The sequence below is a fragment of the Amblyomma maculatum genome, chromosome 4 (assembly GCF_055883805.1).
Source record: "Amblyomma maculatum isolate TAMU_Amacu chromosome 4, ASM5588380v1, whole genome shotgun sequence".
In the NCBI taxonomy this organism is placed as follows: Eukaryota; Metazoa; Arthropoda; class Arachnida; order Ixodida; family Ixodidae; genus Amblyomma; species Amblyomma maculatum.
Window position 1 is genome coordinate 199471941 of NC_139347.1, and position 25557 is coordinate 199497497.

The following is a 25557-nucleotide window of genomic DNA, read 5'->3' on the forward strand; positions in this document are numbered from 1 at the left end:
GTTCTGCCTCGCAAAGAAAATTTCTGCACAAATAATTTAGGTGAAATATACTCAGTTCTAAAAAAGCTCAGAACGTTCTCTTTCACTGCAGCTCTATCGGTCTTCACTATATTCCGCACGAACACCGAGGCACTTCCGCCACCGATTTATGAAACCCTCTGCTTGCTGTTTTTTGAAACATGAGGTTTGCATAAACACGATGCTTAGCCTTACGGATCTTAGTGATAAGGCTTAGCGGTACCCGACTTGTCTTTTTAGCAATGTGAACTAGCATCTACAATTAATTTGCGACGACGAGGTCACCAATACAATGGGCGATTGCTGCGTTTAAGAAAAGCTGTCGTCGTATACAAAACTAGTTAAACTTCTTAATATTTTGCTGCTGTGCAGTATAAGGATGAAGGCTCTGCTGAAAAGAGCCGTCAAGAAGCGTGCAGCGTTCTGTTATACTTCGTCATATTGAAAGGAAAGAGTGCTCAAGGTTTCGCAATGAAAATTATTCGCTTGCTTTCGTTTGCAGCTTGGTCTCAAATGACATAAAATTAAAAGATGCATTAAACGAAGTTGGAGTGCACGGTAACAGTCATGGCGATAAGTCAATCGCCGCTGCCAGTGATGTTTTATGTAACTATCCTTTACCTATTGAGAAGTCGTGAAAAATATATAATAGTTGTTTACAGTGAAGAACCAACACTGACCTAAAAAGCGTTTAAAATATGGTACGTTTTAAGCTCTCGGGCTTAATGCCTTCAATGTATCTATCTGAGTGCACAACGCTTAAGGCGTATTGTCAAGAAAAATATTCCGATCTTTCTTTGTAAGGACGCCAGATTTATTCACACCTAGGTGTCGCTGTCTCTGAAACCTAACTAGTTTTTTACTTTTGGGTAATATTATTGCAAACCATATTCACACACATAGAAATAGCAGCACAGGTATAGCACAGTGTAGCAATGCACTGGAAATTAATATGGCGCCTGTCCACGTACCTTCCTCCTTTGTGATGACACTGACGACCTCGCTGGGATTTCCGTGTCCGAGAGCATTCTCCGCGACCACCCGAAAATTGTACGTGGTGACGGGATTCAGGTTGCGCACCACGACGGACAGATCGCTGGGGGAGTTGCGCACTGACATCACGTCCGGGGTCCACTGCTCTGCACACGGCACCCAGCACAGAGAGCACCACGTCACTTCTGGCGCATGCACCATGATCAACCTAAATTGACATCGAGGAATCTAGCCTTTCGCTCGCACGCTTTATTCCGTGGTGACATAATACTCAGGGTTTTTAAATCATAGTTTTGTGGAGGATCTCTTAGGCTGCATGATTAAAACCTCGGCTATCTGATTGCTTCAGACATTGCGTAGCATTAGACTCTTCGTCCACATTTATTTATTTATTTATTTATTTATTTATTTATTTATTTATTTATTTATTTATTTATTTATTTATTTATTTATTTATTTATTTATTTATTTATTTATACATACATACATACTGCAGCCCCTGCTAGGGCTATTGCAGGAGTGGGTTGAAGAAGAATACATACTAAAATGGCAAGGTACAAAACAAGCTTAACATGTAAACACACGCAGATGATAAGATATGGTGCAGACGCTGTGAAATGTAAAAGAAAATGAAGCAACACAGAATAAACAAAGAAATTATTTAAAAACTCATGTGGAATCAATGGCTGTTAAAAATGTGCGCAATGAAAGAGATTGCGTTGTGGCAGGAATTGAGTTCCGTTGTTCAATTGTCCGGGGGAAAAAGCTCTGTTTGAAATTATCAGTACGGGCGAAGTATGGCTTCAGATTTAGGCTATGATGACTCCTGGTTGATCGGGGAATATTTGAGGTGAGGTACACATTTGGTGCTACTGAATAAACTGAATTAACGATGCAATGCAATAACTTCAATGAATTTATGGGACGGCGCTCGGACAAGGGGATGCGTTTCAAAGTGGACGCGGAACAAGTAGGTGAGAAATGGTGATCGTATCGACGATATATGAATTTTATTGCTTTTTCTTAATGATCTCGATGGCGTCAGTTTCACATGATTAACCAGCTGCGGTAATGGTCAAAAGAGTGAATAATAAAACTGTGACGGTGCTACTAAATTCTGCACCCGTAGACAACGGCTCAATTTGCGAATGTCTAAAATTGATATAGAGTGAAGTGAATTCAGGTCGCTTTGGAGCGGGGAGAATCGAGGGATTCTGCGAGACATGCAATCCGCCACGCTGCTCAGCAGTAAACGGTACAAATCTCTGCGAACGCAGCGATGAGATAAGTTTATGTTTAGGTTATACTACGAACAAATTTCCCGCCAGTATTATATGCTCGCAGCAGCTTCCTATGCCATTTACGCGAGTAAAGTTTTCACTGCTTTACACAAGAGCGCTTACGGAACTTTGCTCGTAGGAGTCTTCCAAGCGCCGCACAACAGGTACCAATAGCACACCGTGAACTCTAAAAAGCGGCGGAGAAGTAAAGTACTTCAGAAGCAGTAAACGGAAAGTTTTTACATGTTAAAAAAAAGTGCCACAGATAAGCTGCCATCTCTGCCACCAAGACACCCCCTCAATAATCGTATCCACCAGGATAAAAGAAAAAAACAACAACTGCAGTGTGAATGGGCGAATGGCGAGGTCAAATCTAATTGTAATTCTTCTTGCTTCAGAGTATAGGCCAACACAGTGTTTACAAACAAAGGGGGCGCGCGCGAGGCCGCAGCTGACTGAAGGTGAGAAGTAAGTTTAGTGCCCATAGGAATACATGGAAGCGAATACTTTCAAAGTATTCAAATTCCTGGTTTCACGGGGCACCTATGATGTCGGGGTTTGGTACAGAGTAACAGAGTTTGAAAGCGTGAAACGCTATTGCAAAGGCGCAGTATCTTTAAACCACCGAAAAACGTATGGTGGTGCAGGTTGGGAGTGCGGCCGATAGAAATATATGTAAACACAACTTACCGCAATGCATTTCTCGTTTCGCAGAGCACCAGAAGAGGTGGCCAGTCGTTAAACTCTGGTTCTGAATAAATGTGTGATAAAGTATGCTACGTCAATTAGGAAGCAATCTATATTAAAAACGCCCCTATGATATGTGTTGTGAAGCCGTACGTATCTCCAACAGCATCGCTATCAGCTGTGTGCTTCTATGAATCGCGCAAGCTTCTATTTTAGCCTGATTTGCCGCCATATGCACTCAATTTGCTTACTAATAACCGTCGTTCAAAGTGTGCACCCCATAGACAACCACATTCAAAAAACGTCGTGACAAGGGAACGAAACAGAACGGCCCACTGTAACAGACAGCGGCGCATATGATGCTGTGTTGAGCGCGGACGACGCCGGCTTCCGCGAATACGACTGGTTTGAGCAGACGGGGACGGGGCATATTGGTCGTCTGCTGCTGGGCGCAGTTCTTTTATTGTGCTGTGTGAGCACTGCCTTGAACTTAAATGTTTGTATCATCGGAGGAGCAGTGTTCAAGAGGGGATGTAGCCTGCGCGTCAGCGTGTCGTGCAAGATGAGAAGCTGTCACGATTGCGAGAAGCACTAAGCGCATACGTTTTCAGGAGAACATGTCGGCCTTTACAGTGCACATTTGACGAGGCACATTAATGATTGATCGGCATGCAAATGGTGTAAACTACTTTGTCACACTTTTTTTTCAAAACAGTTGCTAACATTTAAACACCATCTGTGTTTATTGGTGCTCTCTGAAACCAGAAAATCGTTTTGGTAAGTTTTCTTTAGATGTGTTTCTATGGGTCATGCTCTTAACTTTCACCCCTATAGGTTTCGCGCAGTTTTAAAAATATTCCACCTCTGTAATAAGGTTTCAGTTTCACAATGTGTTCTGCAATGTCTATAATTACTCAGACCGAGTGACATCACAAGCGCGCTGGCGCTCTGAAATAGGAAAACTGCGTTGAAATATTTTTGTTCCATGTATTACTATGAGCGCTAAGACATCTTTTCGCCCCTACTCGGCCCCGCCTGGCGATAGCAGTGCCACCGCATCTTGCTTATGTACGTCACAGATCGATTTTGGTCTATACAGCGTCACGATGGCGAGACCAACGTCTCCGCGACATAATTCGGTTCTTTTATTAAGACGTATTAAGCTGTTACGTTACTAGGTGAAGCACATTTGCAGCACTGTGTGAATACTTTGCCCCGAATGGGTTGCGAGCAGGCAGCCTACCTGAATCCCGCTTGTACTGGACAATGTAGCTGGTGAGGGGAAGGTTGCCGCTGTATGGCTGCATCCAGGACATCGTCACACTCTGGCTTGTCACCTCTTTTATGTTCAAATTTCGGGGGCTGTCTGGCTTCTCTGGAAAAGAACACGATATGTTCAATGATTTGAGTGTCGTGGTCAAAAACAGGAATTTGTTTCACCTATGAAGAAAAACTGCGGGAAATAACAAAATTCAGCCGCTGTTTAAAGGTCTATGAGAGCCCCTTTCTCAGAGGTTCAAGTTCTCTACAATGCCTTGCTTTGAATCATATGCTTCACACAGAAAGACGTGAAATACAGTTGCCCTAAAAGCCATTTCCAAGTCCCATCTTTAAGACAACCGCATATTTAAAACTAACTGCGCAAGTCGCAAATATACAACTTGACTTTTACATTCGCATAATAACCGTGAAGTTATGACTTAAAAATATGTCATGTCATGCGGACTATCTATAATTCTGCATTTGGGTATATTGGAATATACATAGAAGCTTATCAGAGAAGTCAAGCTTGCTGGCTAGCATACACAAATTCTTGCCACGATTAGAAAGTAAGCTAATCGATGAGTTTTAAATGGCAAAAAAATTAATTTGTACGATATGCACGATCGAACGCAGGATAACATCGCAAAAAGACAAGGAACGGAAAGAGTAGACACAGACAAGAGCGCTAACAACTCATCGTACTTAATGTCTTAATATAATAATAAACGACAGGTTCGCAGAAACAAGAAAAAGGGAAGCCAACAACGCCAACACCGAGAAACAAAAAACTACCCGCCTTGTTAGTGGCGTTCGTGTGTCTACCCCTTCCATGTCTTGTCTATGTGCGCTGTTTTCTTTCACGGTGTAAGGTAAGTTTCCATGCAGAAGACACCCACTTCCGTTTAATGCGTCTACTGTAGTCGGGTCGCTAAACATTTTGACCAATTTACTTTTATTGCTTTGAAAAGGTATTAGAAACCGAATGCGAACATTTTGCAGTTCTTGGGACAGCAGTTCTGCGAACCGAAATCTCGCAGTACCTAAACACTACGCTTGTTGAAAAGAGTAATAAATTTGGCCATATTTAAAGGATTCGCAGGTATACAATATTTTTAATGACGTTTCAGCCAATAAACGCAGCATGCTGTGAAACTTGCCTGCCTCGCTGGTAAAAGAAAAAGAAGAAGAAGCCAGAAGCGCTGAAAAAAAAAAAAAAAAAAAAAAAGGAGCCTTTGACTGTTGCAGCGCGGCAGCATGTCAGGGGAATCAGGTGGATTATATCGGGGACAATGTGCAAACTGTGTGCAACATGTATTGCGGAACCGCGCCCTTTCTCCCACGAGGAACAAAAACGGGCATACGCGTTTAAGGGTTAGTACGGCAAATCTGGGCGACTGTTCATATTTTACAGATGACAAAATACGTAAAATAAAAAAATCGGCCACATCCGTTTTTCCGAATACGCGCGCAGCCATATATGTGTCTTATAACGCGCGAACAATATTCTTGCGAAATTTAATATCGCTGGCGTCTGTTCTTACTTTAACATTCCCTTGCGCGCTTTAAAAAGGACATAGACAAGCAAACTAATTTTTTTGACGCGATATCAGCGAAAATGCAAACATCGCACTTGAAAAGCGATTAACGCTGACATCAAGAAGTGTTACATTTAGATGCACGTTAATACCCAGCATAATTCAAAGGCTAGGAGCATGAATGCTTGTTTGTGTTGTCTCCAGATTTAACTCAGCATAACACAGTATAAAATCAGAAAAGAAATGTGACGCAATTTGAATGATCGTCGTCATGGCCTGCTTGCACTGACGCAGACATTGTTGCTACGGGCTCTGTGGCGCCTGTAGAGCCATTTTCATGGATTATTTTCTTCCTTATGCCTCATCGAGACAGTCTTCCCGCCATGTACAACTTGTCAGAGCTGCCTCGGTACAACTGACGCAACAAGCAACATTATTATTCAAACAGCCGATCGCATTATTCTTTCAAAGAGTCCAGGCACTTAAGAGGTACTGGTTCAGGTGCAACAGAGGTCGATATCAAGATGTGGAAAGTCCAACTTGGTCAACTGTTGCAATGTAGGGGGCACATGTCTGCTGTCTCTAGCTGGACATTGCGGAAAACCGGTTGTCTGGAAGGCCACCATTATGCTGGCAGACGCTTAGGAAATGTTCGCTTAGCTGATAAAGAACACCAGAATACTCTCATAAAAGGGTAGATGCTGCATTTAGACTTGCGCATTGCGCATGGTAGAAGATAGCGAGCTGACGATAAAGGAAGGGAGGTGTTAGCCAAGATGAGCACAAATATAGTGACATCACCAGACATGCGAAGAACCTAATTCCTAGACAAACTCTAAACGAACTATAACACGGAGGGGTCTTTATGCTACAGATAGCTGAACTTATCATGGTAAAGAATAATGAATGTTTCAGCAGTTGAACTTGTTCTTACTGTTAACCTTGGTTGTTAACGTTGGCTGGTGCTATACTATGGATAATCCTATACAACGGTGCTCCGTTGCTGCGTTTTTGTTGTCTCAATAGGAAAAAAAAAAACATTTTGAAGAAAGCGTTTTTAGCCAGGTAAATAGCTCACTCTACATGAAAAAAAAGTTCCAAAAAGAACACATTTCGGTGTTCATGGACTGCCGCATAGTATGAGTGTATATTCACATTGTTCAGTAAGGCTGTTCTGGTAGAAGTAAGAACAAAAACCCCACCAACACGTGGATGGTATTGATGCTGATTTCTGGCTCCACCGGATTTGTGCACGAAAATTGCTTGATTGTGTAACCCGAGCTAGTTGGTTTCATGCATACTCAAAGTACGAGGACTGAAATTTAACCGCAGAAAGGAAGCGAACACTAGCAGGCGCCTCGTGTGTCGGCCTTTAATTTCGACCTCTCGCATTTCGGCTCATGTGTGCGACTAAAATCCCGCTCTTTATATGAACACATTAACCGGAAGGCTATAGTTAAAGCAGGAAAACGTAAGCCAGCTTCTGCGATCACGCTAATATCTACAAAAGCTTTGCTGACCGGAAAGGTGTAAACGACAACTCTCAAAAATAAGATAGACCCTAGTACAATGTGATACCTCATTATTCACAATTCACTCAATGGTAGCAGGAACATTGAGAAACGCGCGGTGGTTAAATCTTCTTGTTAGCTAAGCCAGGTTTTAACATCTCGGTGAAATGCTTAATAATTCTATAAATTTCAGCCTTTGTTTTTTTGCACATGTAGAACCAACCGGGATACAACAACCATAGGTGCTTCCAAGGCTAACGGTAGAGAAAATTAATCATTTCTCTGTTACCAATCATTTTTATGGCTTATCTGTTTGCCTAAGCGAGCAATGTTGGGCTGCAACAGTTTATTTAAAGAGAGAGAAAATGCGAAAGAAAAACATAAATCGTTGTGCTCGGGGTGTGCATCGGACAGCTGTCTCGTCGGCTGTGATCCAGTTGTGCTGTCGACTAAAGAACCATTATTTTCCACATTTTACCCTGGTATTTATTGCAGGTTTTTATGTGAAAGAGCAGGTTACAGAGACAATACACAAAAACTAAACTAGCGGCTGTGCCACACTGACATAACAAAATCAAATAAGCACGGACAAGGATCTGAAATAGTAAAAAAGACAGAGCACAGGAATAGAGAATACGAAGTTGTTGAAGGCCAATTTGGGCGAAAAAGAAAAGTTGCTCAATATGTGCAATTAAGTGAAACGCTGTACTCTCGGCGGCATTACCGGTGCGCCAGTCGCTCTTGTCTTAACTCTCATTCTCCAGAACAGTAGGCTTTAGAAAAAGTTTCTTTTGAGGTTGGCCTGCAAAGGCGTCGGCGAGCCAGCCACAAATTCACCCTTAGAAATTGCAGAGCAACGGGCGTATTTCTTTGCAACCTGTCGGAGTTGTTTTTCCCCTTCAAGCTGCACATAGGGGTTGATGGGCAGATGACGCAGGGGTTTGCCCTGAATCAGAGACACAAAAACGCGCCAACGTATCACCCAGCGTATGAGGGAGGTGGGTGTGCGCCCAAAACGCAATCATGAAGATACGCCGTCAGCGCCGATGCGTCTCCACCGAAATCTTGAGAATGTCCGCGCACTCCAGCAACATACGTCACGACTGCGGATGGGCGATAAAGTACCGGCAAATAAAACTGCGAGCGTAATTTGCCCTCATCACTTTACCCAACCCGTGCTTGCAGATTCATAGCGGACCATTTTATCGCCCTTCCGATGTCGTGATGTTCGCTGCTGGTAGAGAACGTCATACACCGTCCTTGTTAGATTCTCGGTGGTGATGGTCAATACCACAGCTGCTGCTAATGTGTGACGAAAGTAAACCTCGGGTAATTGTGCCGAAGGAGAGCGATAGTGGTAATAAAAGAAGATGAACTTTCACTGTTACCGGCACAAGCGCTGGTTTCCACTGCTGCCCACAGATGCTAATACTGATGCGTAGGGGGCTTTGTGCAGCATGGATTCATAGCTAAAATTTATAAACAAGGGTCTTTTTTTAAAGCTGCAAAGTTGGTTGTGAACACACGTTTTCGCACATCACAAAAACACTCATACCAATCAATACGTAACTCTTCCCTTAGGACTCTTGTAGGGGATAATGGAACGGCGCAAGGGACGAGCCACAATGGACGAGACACAAGGATCGAAACAAGGAAAGACAAACAATGGGCGCTGTGTTTTTATTTCAGACAAATGACAGCGACAGCGCCCATGTTTGTCTTTCATTGTTTCGATCCTTGTGTCTCGTCCCTTGCGCTGTTCCATCACCATTCGCAACCAACTTGCCTGCCAACTCGGTTTTCTGTATTTGTGGTTATCGACCGTCGTTAAAACCACGCTCCGCTTATTTTTATTTTTTGACGTAATTGTCACATATTGAAAAAGTTGGTTGTGGTTTAGCTTCGGTTAAACCTAGTGTGAAAATATAGGTTTGGTCGGTTTGGTTTGTGGGGTTTAACGTCCCAAAGCAACTCAGGCTATGAGAGACGCCGTAGTGGAGGACTCCGGAAATTTCGACCCCCTGGGGTTCTTTAACGTGCACTGACATCGCACAGCACACGGGCGCCCTGCTTTTGCCTCCACCGAAAAGCGGCCGCTGAGGCCGGGATTCGATCCCGCGTCCTTGGGAACAGTAATCCAGTACCGTAACCACTGCGCCACCCCGGCGGGGTTGTGTAACAATAGTTGAAGCATGCTTACACGTGGTAAAGTTCTTTTTCAGTAGAAGTTTTTTTGGTTTTGTCTCCGAAGAAATTCCGGTGATCCGTAAAGTTCGTCCTGATTTGAGTTTGGCGTATTCGTCCCGTCATTCTACTGCTCACGCTTTAAGCTTCTTCCTACCTAAGTTGACCTCTGACTTTTGGCCTTGACCTTGACTTCGACCATTGGTGGGAACATAGCTACCCAAAGTGGTAGTTGCTTATGTTTACACTTGACCCAGAAGCTGTTTGAAGCTCACCGGAAGCACACGTTGACCTTGGCTGTAATCGCATAGTGAAGCAAAATTTGTACAAATTTGAAACTGGTATTTTCATAGCAAATTCTTGTAATAGTCCATAAACTGCGCAGTGGACACAGAAAGAATTCGTAAAGTGCACTTAAGTTAGCTTAGTTGCAGTTATGCGAAATATTTTTGCTTACTATCATCACTAGCACTATCACTGCCGCTCGGTTATTTCCCCAAAGAATGTGTACCGTTTTGGGATGGAGCCTTACGTAGGTTAAATGAAGTTTCGGCCCAAACGGAACATTAGGAACACCATCATGTTCTCTGCAGAGCGCGAAAGTTGTTTGAAGTTGGAACTTCATGAAGGCCACGGTGTTTACTGCTCCGCGCGAGAACGTGTTGCAGTTTTACATGGGACGTAACCGACTGGGGCGATATTACAATTATCCATATAGTATGCAGGTCCAATGCCATTACAATGTATACAAAAAAACTATACTATAGCCGCCGTCGGCCACGCCTCGTGTAAAAATGCACCGCGCTTGTGCTGTTCAGTCGTCGTCTTCAAGTTCAAACTGCAGAACAATGAAGGTGTAGGATGGCAGTACATCATACAAACATTTACGAATGGTCAGTGAGAGAATTTTTGTCATGTTCACTTAATAAAAAGTGGCTCAGTGTTCTCGTGCAAATATTGCATATTTTGTGCTCAATAAAACAAAAAGCGCCTATAGTATAGTGCTCTCGTTCACGGGCCAGCGAAGCTATCTGTTCGTATGTAGTTCGATTCCTGATGGTGACAAGATTTCTCAGTGCGTAGCACTACTAGTCGCAGTCATGGATTTCGCCGATGTCAGTTCGAAGCCGCTAAAGAAGTTGGTGACGCGCGCCGGCGCTCGTCGGAGCGGCCGCACAGCTGTAGCAGAAGCCTCTCTTTCTTCATCTGTCCGTCCCTACGTGAAATTGAAGAGGAGAAATGTAAGGTGACGACGCCCGCATACCGCGAGTAAAGTCCCTTGATAAGGGGCTTTAACCGCGACTTAACAATGAGGGGGCGGAGTGGTCCCTCAGATGCACTCAGTGAGAGAGGGGGACGTGTGACAGTTGTGGATGCCGCGGCCGTCACCGGCCAGCGTAGTACAAGCGAGTGGTAATCTGAACTGAGCAGGGATAGTAATTTATCGATAGTGGGGGTGCGGTGGGGTGGGGAGCGAGAAGGGAGCGGAGGAGTTGCCAGGTGGATTTTTGGTGGTGGGTGCCATTGATGCGGTTACAAACTTTATCCCAATTAGATGCCTCAAGGATTGAATAGTAGTGTGTGATGTAAGAGTGTAGTCTGTCTAGTGTTTGTTTGAGTTGGAGGTTGTGTGGCTGTTTTTCTCATTCTTCTAAGGAGTCGCTTGCGCCGCTTCCACAGGCGGATTAGGTGTGGGTAAGGAGTTACAGTGGGTGCAGAAGACTTTTCTGTCGTAGTTGCAGATTGTCGTGCCGAGTGAAGAGATTGGAGCCAATCTGGATATGGTGGAGCTTGGGATGAGGTGGAAGTGTGGATTTTGCGGAATGCTTCCCATTTGTGAGGTGTCGGGTACTTTTCCGGTGGCGTAGAGAGAGATCGAGAGGTAACAGAATGATTTAGTGATCGCTGAGGAGCTGTGCGTCCGTGCTTTGCCAGGTGATTTGTGTGGAGCCCAGGAAGAGCGCAAGGTCAGGGGTGGACGGTTTTTGTGTGCTTGTGCCTGTGCGTGTGGGTGTGTCAGGAGTGTTGAGTACGGTGAAGTGATTCTGCGTAATGTGTGTGTGAAGTATGCGGCCAGGCCGTAATGTAGTCGGGTAGCGCCAGCTAACGTGCGGGGCATTGAAATCTCCTGCCAGTAGCAGCTCGTGGGTGGGAGCTAGGGATGCAGTGAAAGAGAAGAGTGGTTTGAAAAGGCAGTATTCGGTGGGTCTGTTGTAGAGATTGAGGAAGCATATGGGGCGCTGTTTTGGTGAGGGATAAAATACGAAAGCAATGAGATAGGGTTGTAGCACGGTCAGGACTTCGATGTGTTCGAACTTGAGGTCTCTACGGATGAAAGAGGAAACGAGGGGTTTGGTAGTGTGGGGGGTGTGCAGTCCACGGTACCCAGGGATGTTATGAGTGTGGCGTGTTTCTTGAAGTAGCAGGAAAGCCGGTAGAGAAAGAAGAGTGAGAAGCCATTGATACAGAGGTGTTTTATTTGTCCTGAGGCTTCGGCAGTTCCATTGCACAATTTGGAGGGCGGTTGTGTTAGCCATTACAGTGCGTTAGAGGAGGGAGGGAACGACGAAGACGGCGGGGGTGGAGGTAGAGGACCTACCTCGGCCGCCGGAGTTGGGTGTGTACGTTTGAGAGATTGGGAGGTGGCTTGCATGGGGGTGGGAGTGTTGAGGTGGATGGTTTTTTAGAGGGAAGCGACGCTGTAGGTGAGCTCCTCGATTCGGGAGACGAGGGGGGAGACAATGGAGAGAACATTAGAAACAAGGGTTTCGAGGGTGGAAACACGTTGGGTGATTTCGGTCAGTTGTTGCTCACACGGGAGAAGACGGGTTTTTAGATCAGTGTATTGTTGCAAACGTTTAGCGGAGGAGGGGTGGAGAGGAGGGGATGGGAGAGTGCCTGGCGTACCTGAGCATGAGAGGGTGTCTTTCGAAGTTGCTGTCAGCTGTGGTTTGACCGGGGGCAACCTCTCCTGAGGGGCCGCCTGTTGGTTCCCTGCGGAGGTGGACTGATGCGGTGTGAGTTCTTCTGGTACCGTGATTTGAGGTTTTGGTTGTGCTGTCAACTGAACAGTGGCAGGACGCAGGAACCATGTGGTCGGTGCTGTAGATGGCGGTTGAAGAGGCATCTGATGAGGCTGGCTCTTTCCCCAGGTAGATGTGGCAGGTAGAGAAGTTAATAATTGCGCAGATGACTGCGGCTTCGCATGTAGGGCAGTGCTATCCGGGCTCGTAGGTCGTGAGACCGTATGAATCGACGTAGCACTGCGTAACTTGATGCGCTGCTCATAGGAAGCTTTGGCCGGGCTTGGTCTTGCTGGTACTGAATGGGACACGCGGTGTCGAAAGGTGGATGATCTGCTTTGCAGTGAAAACACCATGGCGAGCAGGGATGGGCGTCGTCAGCTGACTGAAGCTGAGTAGAGCAGATGTTACAGTGGAGGTAACGTTCGGTACAGGTATAAGTCCGGTGCCCGTATTGCAGGCATTGGGTGCATTTATATGCCTTGGGGTGATGTGGGCGGCAGCGATACGTGGCGCGGCGAAAATAGACTGTGTTTGGAATCACTGAGCCCTTGAAGGTGATCAGGGCGGACTCGGTGGTGCCCATCATGCGGGCGTTGAGGATGTTTGAAGAGTAGCTTTCAAGGCCTTGCATGAGAGCAGCTGTGAGAGCCCACGTTGACGCCGTGTATGACAACGCGGCAGGAGTTGGTGGGGGCTGCGATGTATGAGTGCACGAGCTATTCTTCCTTGTTGAGGGTGATGTGATTTATGGCACTCAGGCGTGAAGCAATCGGCTGGGATGAAGTATTGATGATGGCAATCCGTTGTTGGGGCCGGAGATGGAGAGAAGTGTCGGAAGAGGCACCGGCAGGGAGCTGAGCCGCGGCGGAGAAGGCGGTGAGATAGAGCGCAGGGCTTTACAGTAGGCGCAAAGGCGGCGGCGGGGAGTTGGACGCACACGGAGTGGAGGGCATACCGGGAACGGGGCTCAGTGCGTGCCTTACGGGCGGCGGGTGTAATCCATCCGTCTGCGGGGTCGGGGGTAAAGTCCGCGGATTCGAGGAGGGCATCTTTCGAGGTGGCGGCGGGCGGTGCGTTGGTGAGAGGCATGGCGGCGATTTTTCCAGGTGCAGGCTGCGGTTGGAGCGCCGCTGGGGCCGAGGCGTCCATGTTATGCTGCGGGCTAGGAGGCTTACAAGGGCGGCGGCCGCTTCGGATTTTCGAGCAGCCGCTACCACGCGATACGGAACGGTACCGGGTTGTACTTGGTATCAGTCGCTGCGCGGTGATGAGGTTACGCGCCGGTTCAAAACTTTCAGGGGTTGGTGGAGCAGAACAGCGATGCGTGCGGATTTTATCGGAGCTCGACGCGGGTGCTGCTTCTCTGGGCGACGCCACCTGGTGGCCTCGCAGATCTGTACGCGTGGTGCTCCCTGGAGCTCGGCTCCGAGCCGCCTGCCGCGTCATGAAGCAGCTTGTGCTTACCTCTGCGTTTTCCTCGCCTTCAAGCACATTTCCATGCTCTTGGATTATCTTTCTTCGTCCTGAAGCCCTTCTTTCACTGTGTTGGTGGCGAAACTATGGAGTATCTGTTTTGCGCAAGCCCTACATTCTCCTTAAATCTCTCTTTCTCTCCCCTTATGATCCCACCCCATACCTTTCAGGTGCAGAGCAGTGCATTCCAAAGAGGGATGCAATTCATTGCGCCTATTTTCGTTAATTTGTGAAAAAGAACCACTGAAAATGGTGTAATGAAAGCTGACGACAGGGCTGCGCCGCGCGTTTGCTTCGCGTCGTAATAGGTTCGCTTTGCCCGACATGCTAAGTACAACGGTTACGAAGGCAGCGGGAACGTGAATCCACAGATTCTAATACTGCAGATAAATGACGCAAAACCCTAGAAGCACAAGAAATGAGGAAACTTCCCGAACGTGCTCAGGAAACGGCTCAACACACTGAACGTCATCGTGAAACAGATGCCGAAGCAAAGAGAAACAAACATGCGGTAGAAAATTCAGGACAACGGGCTGCGCGACTGGAAGCGATGGCTGCTGCCAGAAAGGTAGGTGCAGCTCGCCAAGAATGAAGGTGCCGCCGGGATATTTGAACATGACTATCTTGGCAACCCGTTTGGGTATGCCTGTTCAGTATGTAATAGACTGTGGCATATGAAGGACTTGACTTGTATGCGTGTAGGTTTGTACTTAATTTTGCCTGGTGTTGACACAAGTAGTAACTCTATCGGACGGACCTGCAAAGCTTTCCTTCAGGGAGACAAGGATGCATGAGAACATATAATATCAAAGCAAAACGAAGCATAACAAAGAGTAAAATGCATGAAACGTATAGCAGGGATAAGCAGTGCTACGCACCTATACTTCGCATTTCATTCTCTATGCAGATCGGCTGTAATATTTTTTTCTTAAGTGTCAGCGCGAAGGGCGTTTCCTGGTTACACTATCTAATCGCACAAAGCATGAGAAAATAAATGAGTAGTCATTCATAACATTTCGTTTAGTGACGTGGCCACAATAAGTGGCCGCTTGACATCGTGGACTAAACCGGCCTAAAACGAATGATTTCTTTGCAACCAATTGTAGCACTTCGAGCAGCAAAACAGTATAGTTTGAGTTGAGAAAGCAATACGCACGGTTCTGATAATTAACACAGAGCCGCAACATAGAAAAAATGCTTCTCTACGTTTTGACAGGTCGTCTTTTTTTCTAACGGTAGTTTGAGGAAAAGAACTGACAGACCTTTAGGCGAATAAGGCCAGAGTATCGTGCATTAGCACTGATTGCCCTGATTAGCAATTCTTTGGTCTGCTGAGCAGCAATGATCCATTGACTCTCCCTTTTATCCTCATATTGCCGCTGGTAGTTTTGTAGTTGACCATGGAGTTACTCTCCGTCAGTACGAACAAGTCCGAGTTAGCCTCCATGCTTACTCGAGAACGCAGGTACAACTTGTTGTACACGTGTAGTATGCGCTATGACACGAATTTGTGGTAAACTAGCCGTCAACAGGAAAGACAACAGAACTGCTATGTTTGACTCAGAGGGCATGACTCATCACCCACAGCGGCGAATTGAGCAGAGTTTGGTACATCAGTTCTTAGGAATAACCGGTGTTCATAGACAAATATCGCGAGCGAGGCACCAGCATCGTTCTCTTCATGTGCCATATGGAGGCCAGAATACAACCACACAGTCGAAATGAACACCACCCATTCCTGTCGTTTGTGGAACATTGTCGGATGCGAGGAAGACATCTGAAGCCCGGCTGTTTCATGTATACGTGAAGAAACCGGCTAACAGTATGGCGCAGCTGTCTAACGAAGGCTTCAGTGAAGCTGATCTGTTCACAGCGGTATCAGTTTCAAGCCACCGACGGTGAAGGCGTCATTCAAGTAGTAAAACAATTTGATGCTGTGTTTACTGACGACGACATTCAAGCATTTGGGAAGCCAATAGAGATGCAGTTTGATTTTTTTAGGTTCGGGGTCCAAGAGAATACAACTGCTCTTAACTTAAATTTCTCCGCGTGACACTGCTTTTGACAAGGCTTTTTTGAGGGTAACAATCCACACGTACGACTTTTAGAATTGATCGACTATACTCTTTTCTTCAAGCCCAACTTGATAACGGTAGAGACGTCTGGAAAATTTCTCATGCACACAAAATCTGTCGATTATCTGTTACTGCCTAGCATTGGGGGTAAAATATACGACAGTCTTTACCCTTGACGGCAGCCTAAGCAGTGTCTCAGCCAGCTGCCAAATAATCCCCTGAAAATATCGTTAACGACGATCCAATGATTTCCTCACAGCGCCAATGTAAAGGAATAAGCCTTCCGAAGACCTCGGTTATATACGTATCAGAACACAAAACTGCAATCAAGTCAAAATTTATAGCACTGATTGTTATTACCTATTCAGCGCGTGTTTGTATTGTCGTATGCTTGTGGAACATAAGTTGATATGCCCTAAAATATATCGAGCGTTTAAGTTATTCAAAACAGATTTTTCAATTCAGAGAAATAAACGATAGTTCGCTGCAGTTTCTGTAGTTTGATTTGACGATAATTGTGGACAATATTTAAGTGATAGATTCTCCTAAAAAGAATAATATCCCATCTCTAGCTCTCTTATTCATTTTCAGTCTTCTAGCGCAAGAATATAGAGAAAAATTTAAAGCTGCCAAAATTCAAGGCGAGCGACTTTTCTAAAATTTTAGATCCGGCGTTATGCTTCAAGATATTCAAACTGAAAAATAGGTTGGTAGGGTTTCCCAAGTGGATGTGCGAAAACTTTTGCGCACAGGTGGAAGTTGATAAAGAAGATGATGTGGAATGCACAGTGAGAAAATAATTTACAGTTTGCACGCGGGGCAACCGGCTGTGGCGGTAGCTACTTCCCCCAATTGACCGTAACGTTGTTAATGGCCCTGGACTGCGATTGTCTTTGGCAACGTATCGTGGACAACAACTGCAACTGAGGTGTCCCTTTTGAATTTTACGTTGATAGAGAATCTTACTGGCGAAATAGGCTCCAGAATTGAGAGAAAAACAACAGGACGTGGTAATCCTTGGACGCGCCACAGCCTGCAATCTTTCCTTGGTCAGCCCGTGATGAAAATGCTACACTTTTCCCGTCTTAACATGGAAAAATCCCATGGCATGTTTGCAGTGTTTGTGTGGGGTTCCTTTTGGGAAATAACAAGAACTAACCTGTTTCAGAGCGTATGCGATCGAGTTATTCGTTTATGCCACTTATTTGTGCGACAGTCAACACCTTTTGTGTAGCAAAAGCTACACTGCGGTAGGTTTTCACAGCGTCGGCGTGGCACCGTGGCATCATGAAAGACGAAGAATAAGACGAAGGAGCAGAAGAAGAAGAAAAGGAAGAAGAAGAAAACGAAGAAGGAGAAGCAGAAGAAGAACAAGAAGAAAAAGACGAAGGATAAGAAGATGGATAACTTGGTCATTTAAATCAATGAAAAGTAACATCATCGCAGAACAAATATTTATGCGACGGCATTTAGGCAAACAGAACGAAAATAAGATTGAAAAAAAAAAATAATAATAAAATTAGTAAAGTGTACAGCAGAGCTCCAACTATGTTTTTCGGAGCAAGAAGAAATGCACAAATATGTTCTTTCTAAAACTTTGCTGAAAAGAACTTTCCTTGAGCATGGTGAAAATACCAATTTTTAATCAAGAAATCAGAAATCTGATATGCTTTTTTCTGTGTGCCATATTTTGTACGTCTTTTCGTTTTTGCAGCTTTCGTGCCTCGATACTGACGTTCCTTCAAAAGGTACTTGTAGAAAAATGCAGCAGATTCGGACTGAATTTGTTTAAAAACGATTAATATTAGCTTTTGTTTTATGATATTTTATTTATAGTCGATACTTTTGAAAAAGTGAAGCAGAGTGACATAGGCAATATGCGATCGCAATAAGGTGCAGAGGTTTCTTTTTGTAGGGTGTGCAAGCTTTCTATATTGAGTTTAGTGGTTGTTGCCCACGCAAGCAGGCAGTAATGGATTATTGAGTAGGCAAGTGTCTAATACAATTGTTTTGTTTTTTTAGCCAAAGAGGCAAAAGTATCCGTAGCTTAGATATAAAAGACCTATAGCCCGCGAGATGTCTTATCGGAGATTGTCCCCATGAAGGGTCCAAGTTAGGTCCTCTTAGAACAAAACTCCAAAAACATATTTGGAAATCTACTCGCTCCAGTGGGTACAGCCTGGTATCGAATTACAACTTCTCTTTCAAAATGCTTTTTCTTGGTGCGGAATATTATGTACTTAGTTTTCTTTGTAGTCAACTAAAGTTCATTCATCCGGAGCCATTGAGAGAGATCTGTTAGCCGCGCATTTGTTTTTATTTCTAGGTTACCCAAGTCTTTTCTATGAAAAATACCACCGTGTATTCTGCGTATAACGTTATGTAAGGCGTACTGGGTACATTGACTACGTAATTTAGCTATAAAAGAAATAGCAACGGGCCAATTATGGATCCTTGGGGCACGGAATACATTATATGACCAATGTTTGATTTAGCCTAGTTGACGTATGTATACTGAATCCTATTTGTTAAGTATCTGTTAATTATTTCAAGTTTTATTCCTCTAATTCCATAATGAGATACCTTTTATACTAAGATATTGTGCTTAATTAAATAAAATTCCTTCATGAAATCGAGAAATACCACTGCTGTATAGTACTGCTCTTCGAAGTTTTGAATTATTTCATCGTTTAGATTCAACAAAGCCATATCTGCAATTTTATGTTTTTGGAAACCATACTGCTGTTCCTTTATAATGTAGTTTTTCTCACAGAAATTTCGAAGCCGAAAATTGATTGCTTGCTCTATGACTTAGAGAAAATCGGCAAAACAGAAATAGGTTTGTAGTTGTAGATACTTTTGCTATATATATTTTGTCGGGAAGTACTTCGGTGCATAGGATTAGATTGCATATATGAGCAAGTGGTTCAGTGAATATATGGGCAACTAACTACAAAGGCTCTGATTCGATTCCGTCCTCTCCACATGCAAACTGCTCTAAAGATCCATCAGTAGGCTTCTGATTTCTGATTCTGTGGTGCGGAACAAGAAGAGCGATTTTGCTGTTCTCGGCGCTATGTGCGTGCTATAGTCACATCGGCTCAGCGAACTGTCATCTGAAGATCCGGATTCTAAAAAGTGTTCATTAAATCGATTTGCTGGCATATCTCCCGAACAAGGATTGCCATAAACTAACAGCTCAGAAAAGCATCCTTGTCGGCATTTTGACGTTAACGCATTTGCAGTTTTTTTTTTAATTTTGTGGAATTATTAAAATCCTCCGCAAATATCTTTTCATAATAACTGTGTCGCACTTTTTTAATGTCAGAATCTAATTTATTTCGAACTTTTTTCTTTTCTCTGAGGTATTCCAGTTGTCTACATTTAATAAATGCCGTGAAAAGCTTATCGCGATGCTTTATTCTTTTCAAAAAAGAGGTGCCAATCCGTTGTTTTCAGCACGTTTTACTTTTTCTTCGTTCTGCAAAAGAAAATGCCTTATCAAAGAAGGTCTTGACAATGTTTTCATGTACATCGTATGCTGTAATATGATCTGCGGTTCGAAAAATAGAAGTTCAGTCTACAGTAACTATTATTTCATGAAAGGCTAACATTCTTTTCTTCATTAATACGCCTAGCTGTACAAAATTACCTCTGAAGAAGGCCCGGTCTGCTGTGAAACGTTTGGCTCATCAAACTGTACTTCCGGCACAGGCAATTCTTTCATGGCGCTTCCAAAGGAAAAATTGCATTAAATTATGTGAATCACAGCTGATAACAGTCTCAGACTTTCCTTACTGACGTCGTTTGCCCCGCGCTACCGTTATCGTGGCAACTTTCATCATATGCGCGCTCGCGGCTTATCGTCGCGGCATTCTTTTCTTCCGACAGCCGTAGGTCTCGTCTTTCTATCCAGCATGGCGATACTGCTCCCGGTGCCGCCGGGAGCGCTATGGCGCGACCACAACCGGCCGTGTGCCACCTGAAAGCGGCATTTCGCTGCCAGACAGTAGAAACACGAACGCCTGTAAACAGCAACGATATTAAACTACGTATACCCTTTCCTGCGCAGCGGTGGCGTAGCGGTAGGACATCCGCCTCGCATGCAAGAGGACCGGGGTTCAAATCCCGGTGCCGCGCTTCTCTCCGCCGGATGAAAAAAAAAGAAAAAGTCCGCGTGTCGATGGAATTGCATAAACGGGTTTGGGGTGCGACCTCATGCCGGTGAACACCTCCGGCAACTCACTCCCTCACCAGAACAGGAGTTGGTCACCCTGGTGCAGTAAATGGCCACAACCTCCTATGATGAGCTCCATAAAACTCCGACCCTCAGTCACCAGCGGCTGCGGAACAACTGACCACGGCGGCGGTCAGACCTGTGACGCAGCAGGGGGTGCTAAGAAAGCCTGGCTCCGCTGGACAGGCCGCCATTGGAAACTGACCCTGGCAACTTTAATGCTAGAACACTAGCTAGTGAAGCTAGTTTAGCAGTGCTGTTAGAGGAACTAGAGGGCATGAAATGGGATGTCATAGGGCTTAGTGAGGTTAGGAGGCCGAATGAGACATATACTATACCGAAGGATGGGCATGTACTGTGTTATAGAGGTTTACCAAAGAGGCGAGAACTAGGAGTCGGTTTCCTTGTCAATAAGTATATTGCGGGTAATATAGAAGAATTCTATACTTTTAATGAGAGGGTTGCAGGCATCGTAATTAGGCTTAATAAGCGGTATAAACTGAAGGTTGTACAGGCCTATGCACCCACATGTATTTATGATGACCAGGCAGTTGAAAGCTTCTATGAAAATGTAGTATCGGCAATGCGAAAAGTACAGACGCAGTATACTGTACTAATGGGCGACTTCAATGCCAAGGTAGGGAAAAAACAGGCAGGAGACAAGGCAGTAGGTGACTATGGCATTGGTTCTAGGAATAGCAGGGGGGAGTTTGCAGTTTGCAGAGCGCAATAACTTACGAATCATGAATACCTTCTTCAGCAAACGGAAGAACCGGAAATGGACATGCAAAAATCCTAATGGAGAGACTAAAAATGTAATCGACTTCATGATGTGTCCAACCCCCGCAGTTGTGCAGGATGTAGAGGTAATCGGGAAAGTGCGATGCAATGACCAAAGGTTGGTGAGGTCCCGAATTAGCCTAAATCTGAAGAAGGAACGCAACAGATTAGTAAGAAAGAAACCCATCAACGAATTAGCAGTGAGGGGGAGGGCAGAAGAGTTCAGGATCTCGCTACAGAATAGGAATTCAGCTCTAACTGAGGATGGCGACATTACCCTAGAGGCAAGGAACAATAATTTCAGAGATATCATTACTCAGTGCGCGGTAGAAGTAGGCGGTAGGATAGTTAGAGAGGATGCCGGTAAGCTAAGGAGACGAAAGATTTGATTAACAAACGCCAGAGTATGAAAGCTTCCAATCCAACAGACCAGATCGAATTGGCCGAGATATCAAAGCTAATCAATAAGCGCAAGGTGGCCGATATAAGAAAGTATAACATGGAGAAAATTGAGCATGCTGTAAAGAACGGGGGAAGCCTAAAAGCGGTAAAGAAGAAATCGGGCATAGGCAAAAACCAGATGTATGCGATAAGGGACAAGGCGAGCAACGTCATCACTAATTTGGACAAGATAGTCAAAGTAGCCGAGGAGTTCTATACAGATGTCTACAGTAGCCAAAGTAGTCAGGACCGTAATGAGATTGGCGGTAGGGAAAAACAGTCAGACGTGACGAAGGACGAGGTCCACCAGTGACGAAGGACGAGGTCAAGAAAGCACTAGAAACTATGAAAAGGGGGAAATCACCTAGAGAGGATCAGATAACTACATATTTGCTGAAGGACGGGGGGGATATCGCGCTAGAAAAACTGGCCACCCTGTATACGCAGTGCCTGGTGTCATCGACGGTACCGGAACCATGGAAGAATGCAAACATTATCCTCATTCACAAGAAGGGGGACTCTAAGGACCTTAAAAATTACAGACCAATCAGCTTACTGTCTGTTACGTATAATGTATTTACTAAGGTAATCGCTAATAGAATCAGGACAACCTTAGACTACAATCAAGCAAAGGATCAAGCAGGGTTTCGGAAACGGTACTCTACTATCGATCACATCCGTACCATCAATCAGGTGATAGAAAAATGCTCGGAATATACCCAGCCCTTATACATAGCATTCATTGATTAGGAAAAAGCATTTGACTCAGTTGAAACCTCGGCGGTGATGCAGGCGTTGCGAAATCAGAGGGTAGACGAGCCGTACGTGAAAGTAATGGAAGATATATATAGTGGCTGCACAGCAACCATAGTTCTGCATAAAGAAAGTAACAAAATTCCCACAAAGAAAGGTGTTAGGCAAGGAGAGACAATCTCCCCAGTACTATTCACAGCCTGTTTAGAGGAAGTATTCAGAGACTTGGAATGGGAGCAGTTAGGAATAAGGGTAGATGGAGAATACCTCAGTAATCTGCGAATTGCTGATGACATTGCCTTGCTAAGCAACTCGGGGGATGAACTGCAAATAATGATTGATGACCTAGACAGAAAAAGTAGAAAGGTAGGGTTGAAAATCAATATGCAGTAGACTAGGGTAATGTTCAACAGCCTCGAGAAGGAACAGCAGTTTACATTAGGTAGCGAAATACTGGAAGTAGTAGGCTAATATGTCTACTTAGGACAGGTAGTAACCGCAGATCCGGACCATGAAAAGGAAATAACAAGAAGAATAAGATTGGGATGGAGCGCATTTGGCAAGCACTCGCAGATTATGACTAGCAGCTTACCGGTATCGCTCGAGAGGAAAGTATACAACAGTTGCACCTTGCCTCTAATCACCTATGGGGCTGAAACGTGGAGGCTAACCAAGAGAGTTCTACTTAAGTTGAGGAAAACGCAGAGGGCTATGGAACGAAAAATGGTAGGGGTAGCATTAAGAGATAGAAAGCGCGCAGAGTGGGTCAGAGAAATAACTCAAGTTACCGACATTCTAGTGGAAATTAAGAAGAAGAAATGGACTTGGGCAGGACATGTAGTGCGAAGAGAGGATAACCGATGGTCGCTGAGGGTAACAAACTGGATTCCAAGGGAAGGAAAGCGTAGCAGGGGGCGGCAGAAAGTTAGATGGGCGGATGAGATTAAGAAGTTCCCAGGGGTCAAGTGGATGCAGCTAGCACAGAACCGGGTTAAGTGGAGAAATATGGGAGAGGCCTTCGCCCTTCAGTGGGTATAATCAGGCTGATGATGATGATGATGACCCTTTCCTCAAAACATTCGAATCAACACGTTTCGAAATTCGTCGCGCACACATCACTGAATCAGCTACATATAGCTCCGATTCCACTAAGCCTTTCTTTAAGCAGCTGTCCTCGCTTCCGCGTGGATAACGACGATTCTATTCATGAATACGCTGAGCTGTTATAGGACTAACTTATCTATAGCCCTGCGCTCTACCGAGGAACCTACAGCCTCGCATAGTTACTTACTTAGTCTAACCGTCAGCAGCCCACTCTCACAGGTGGCAAACGAAAGAGAGTGAACTATTGCTCGATATCCTAAGATCCTAATGCGAAAGGAGGGAGAGAAATAAGCGAAAAATAAGACAGAGGGAGGGACGAAGGCAGGTCTATTGGCTTGGAAGGTTACGGCGAGACCAGAGCAATGCGCAAGTGGAAGGTGTCTAGCTTATGAAGAAAGCTAAAGGTTGGTTGAGGGGGAAGGAGGGCGTTATTGTTTTGACATAAGAATGTGCAAACTTATGATGTTTCCATGGCAGAATAATGCTCGGTTATACGGATAAACAGAAGCTGTACCAGCGTCCGTGTATTTGTTTCCTATTGTGGTAAGGCGGGGACTCATTTTCTTACATATTGCACACTCTCGCTCTTTTTCATTATGAAACTGCAGAATTACACAAGCTGAAAACACGTCGCCAAACTTGGTGAGCTATAGTGAGAAGAGCAGGCATAATAAAATAACGATGTCATGTATCCCTGCGCTAGTATCTCTGCTAGCGAGGGATTAAAATTTAATCATTCAAATCTGTGAAATGCTTCCTCATCCCAAAGTTCCTGTTTTCGGTGACAAACTTGAATTCCCGGAGAATAACAATCTAACGGTTGTTGTTAACGAACTAAAATCATTACGGATGCGCTATATAATTCAACGCTCCACTACGTCGCATCACGTTTTCTCTCCGAAGATTTACAATGCGAAAAGTCGCTCGGTTCTTACTCTCAACCAGAAGTCTTTCGAATGCGTAAAAGTAAATTTAGCAATTCGCGAAGGCACATCAATATATAGAAGTAAAGAAAGAACCCCGAGAATAAATAAAAAATAAATGCAAGCCAGAAACGATTACAGACGTGTCTCTTCTGGACATGAAAATGTCATAGCACGTCTCAAATGGCGATACGCAACTTAACAGCCACGTATTAAAAGACCGTGGCGCAAAATATGGCTGCGGGTACAAACACTACCGTCACGAATGTGTTCATTGACGCAGTGAGGCGTATGCACAAAACAAACTCAACCACCAGCATCTTACATCTACGCGCAAGCAAGGAATTCGACCCTTCATGTATGTTGCTTCGACGGGAGTATGCGCACTTTGCGCCAGACACCGGTAACAGCTGTCCCCTTATTTGAAGCTCAGCGAGAATGAAAAACAAAAACAATTAAAAAAAGCTAGAAGCTGTTTTCTTGTTCTGTTTGATGGTTCTTTTACTTTCCAGCTAGGATCATGGAAGCGAATGAGGGAGTGCAGGGGCGAGAACACCGGCAACAGCAGCGGCGAGACAAACAGAAAGGTCGCCGGAGAAAACTCACGCGCTGTGTGGACCTAGAAAAAACGGCGAGAACAGCCGGGCCCGGACAGCACAACCGTATCAGCGACACAACAAACTTGAGCCACAACAGCAGCAGTAGCGACAGCAGCAGCGAATCCCGCTGACTCGACTTTCCTCCCGGACGGCGACCGGAGTTGTGCGCTTTCAGCAACGGTGCACTTCCCATTTCCCCGCGGAATTGCGCGCCTAGCTGGCTTTCACCAGTTCGCCGCGATGCGCTTATTCTTCGCTCTCTGTTGCCACGGCTAGCGCGTCCTTGCCACCGCCGTTCCTCCGTTCGCTTCCAGCGCACGACCCTTCCTCCCTTTCTCGGAAACTAGCTTTCAATACTGTCCATAGCTTTCGTTCTATTCCTCTAGCTGTACGCATTTGTTTGTCCCGTATTTGTCCAGAGGATGGCAAGCTCCTCGGGCTCGCATAACCCGACTCATCTCTCCCGCCTCCACGAGCAGCCTCTAGCTTCGAAGGCCGGGTGCAGCTCAGATCAAATTTCGGCCAGCGCCTCCCCCACTTCCCCTGCCGCTCTCGTTTCTCGGCCTCTCTAAAAAACTCGAATCCCGAAAGCAGCCGGAACAAGCGACCCCAGCATGTGAAATGCTTTGGATAGCCGGCGAAAAGATAACTTCTCTAGGTAGAGAATGGAATGAA

At 45.1% G+C, this 25557-nt stretch overlaps 1 protein-coding gene across 1 annotated transcript in view; it reads right to left on the minus strand.

The window, feature by feature from the left end:
- The window catches only part of LOC146193974 (cell adhesion molecule Dscam1-like), a 640182-nt gene that overhangs the window by 154620 nt on the left and 460005 nt on the right, over nucleotides 1-25557 (minus strand). Inside the window, exons 14-15 of the mRNA XM_084600664.1 lie at nucleotides 4222-4353; nucleotides 990-1157 (exon numbers count right to left, since the gene is read on the minus strand). Coding sequence (XP_084456790.1) covers nucleotides 990-1157; nucleotides 4222-4353 — 300 coding nt within the window. The remainder of the gene's footprint in view (nucleotides 1-989; nucleotides 1158-4221; nucleotides 4354-25557) is intronic.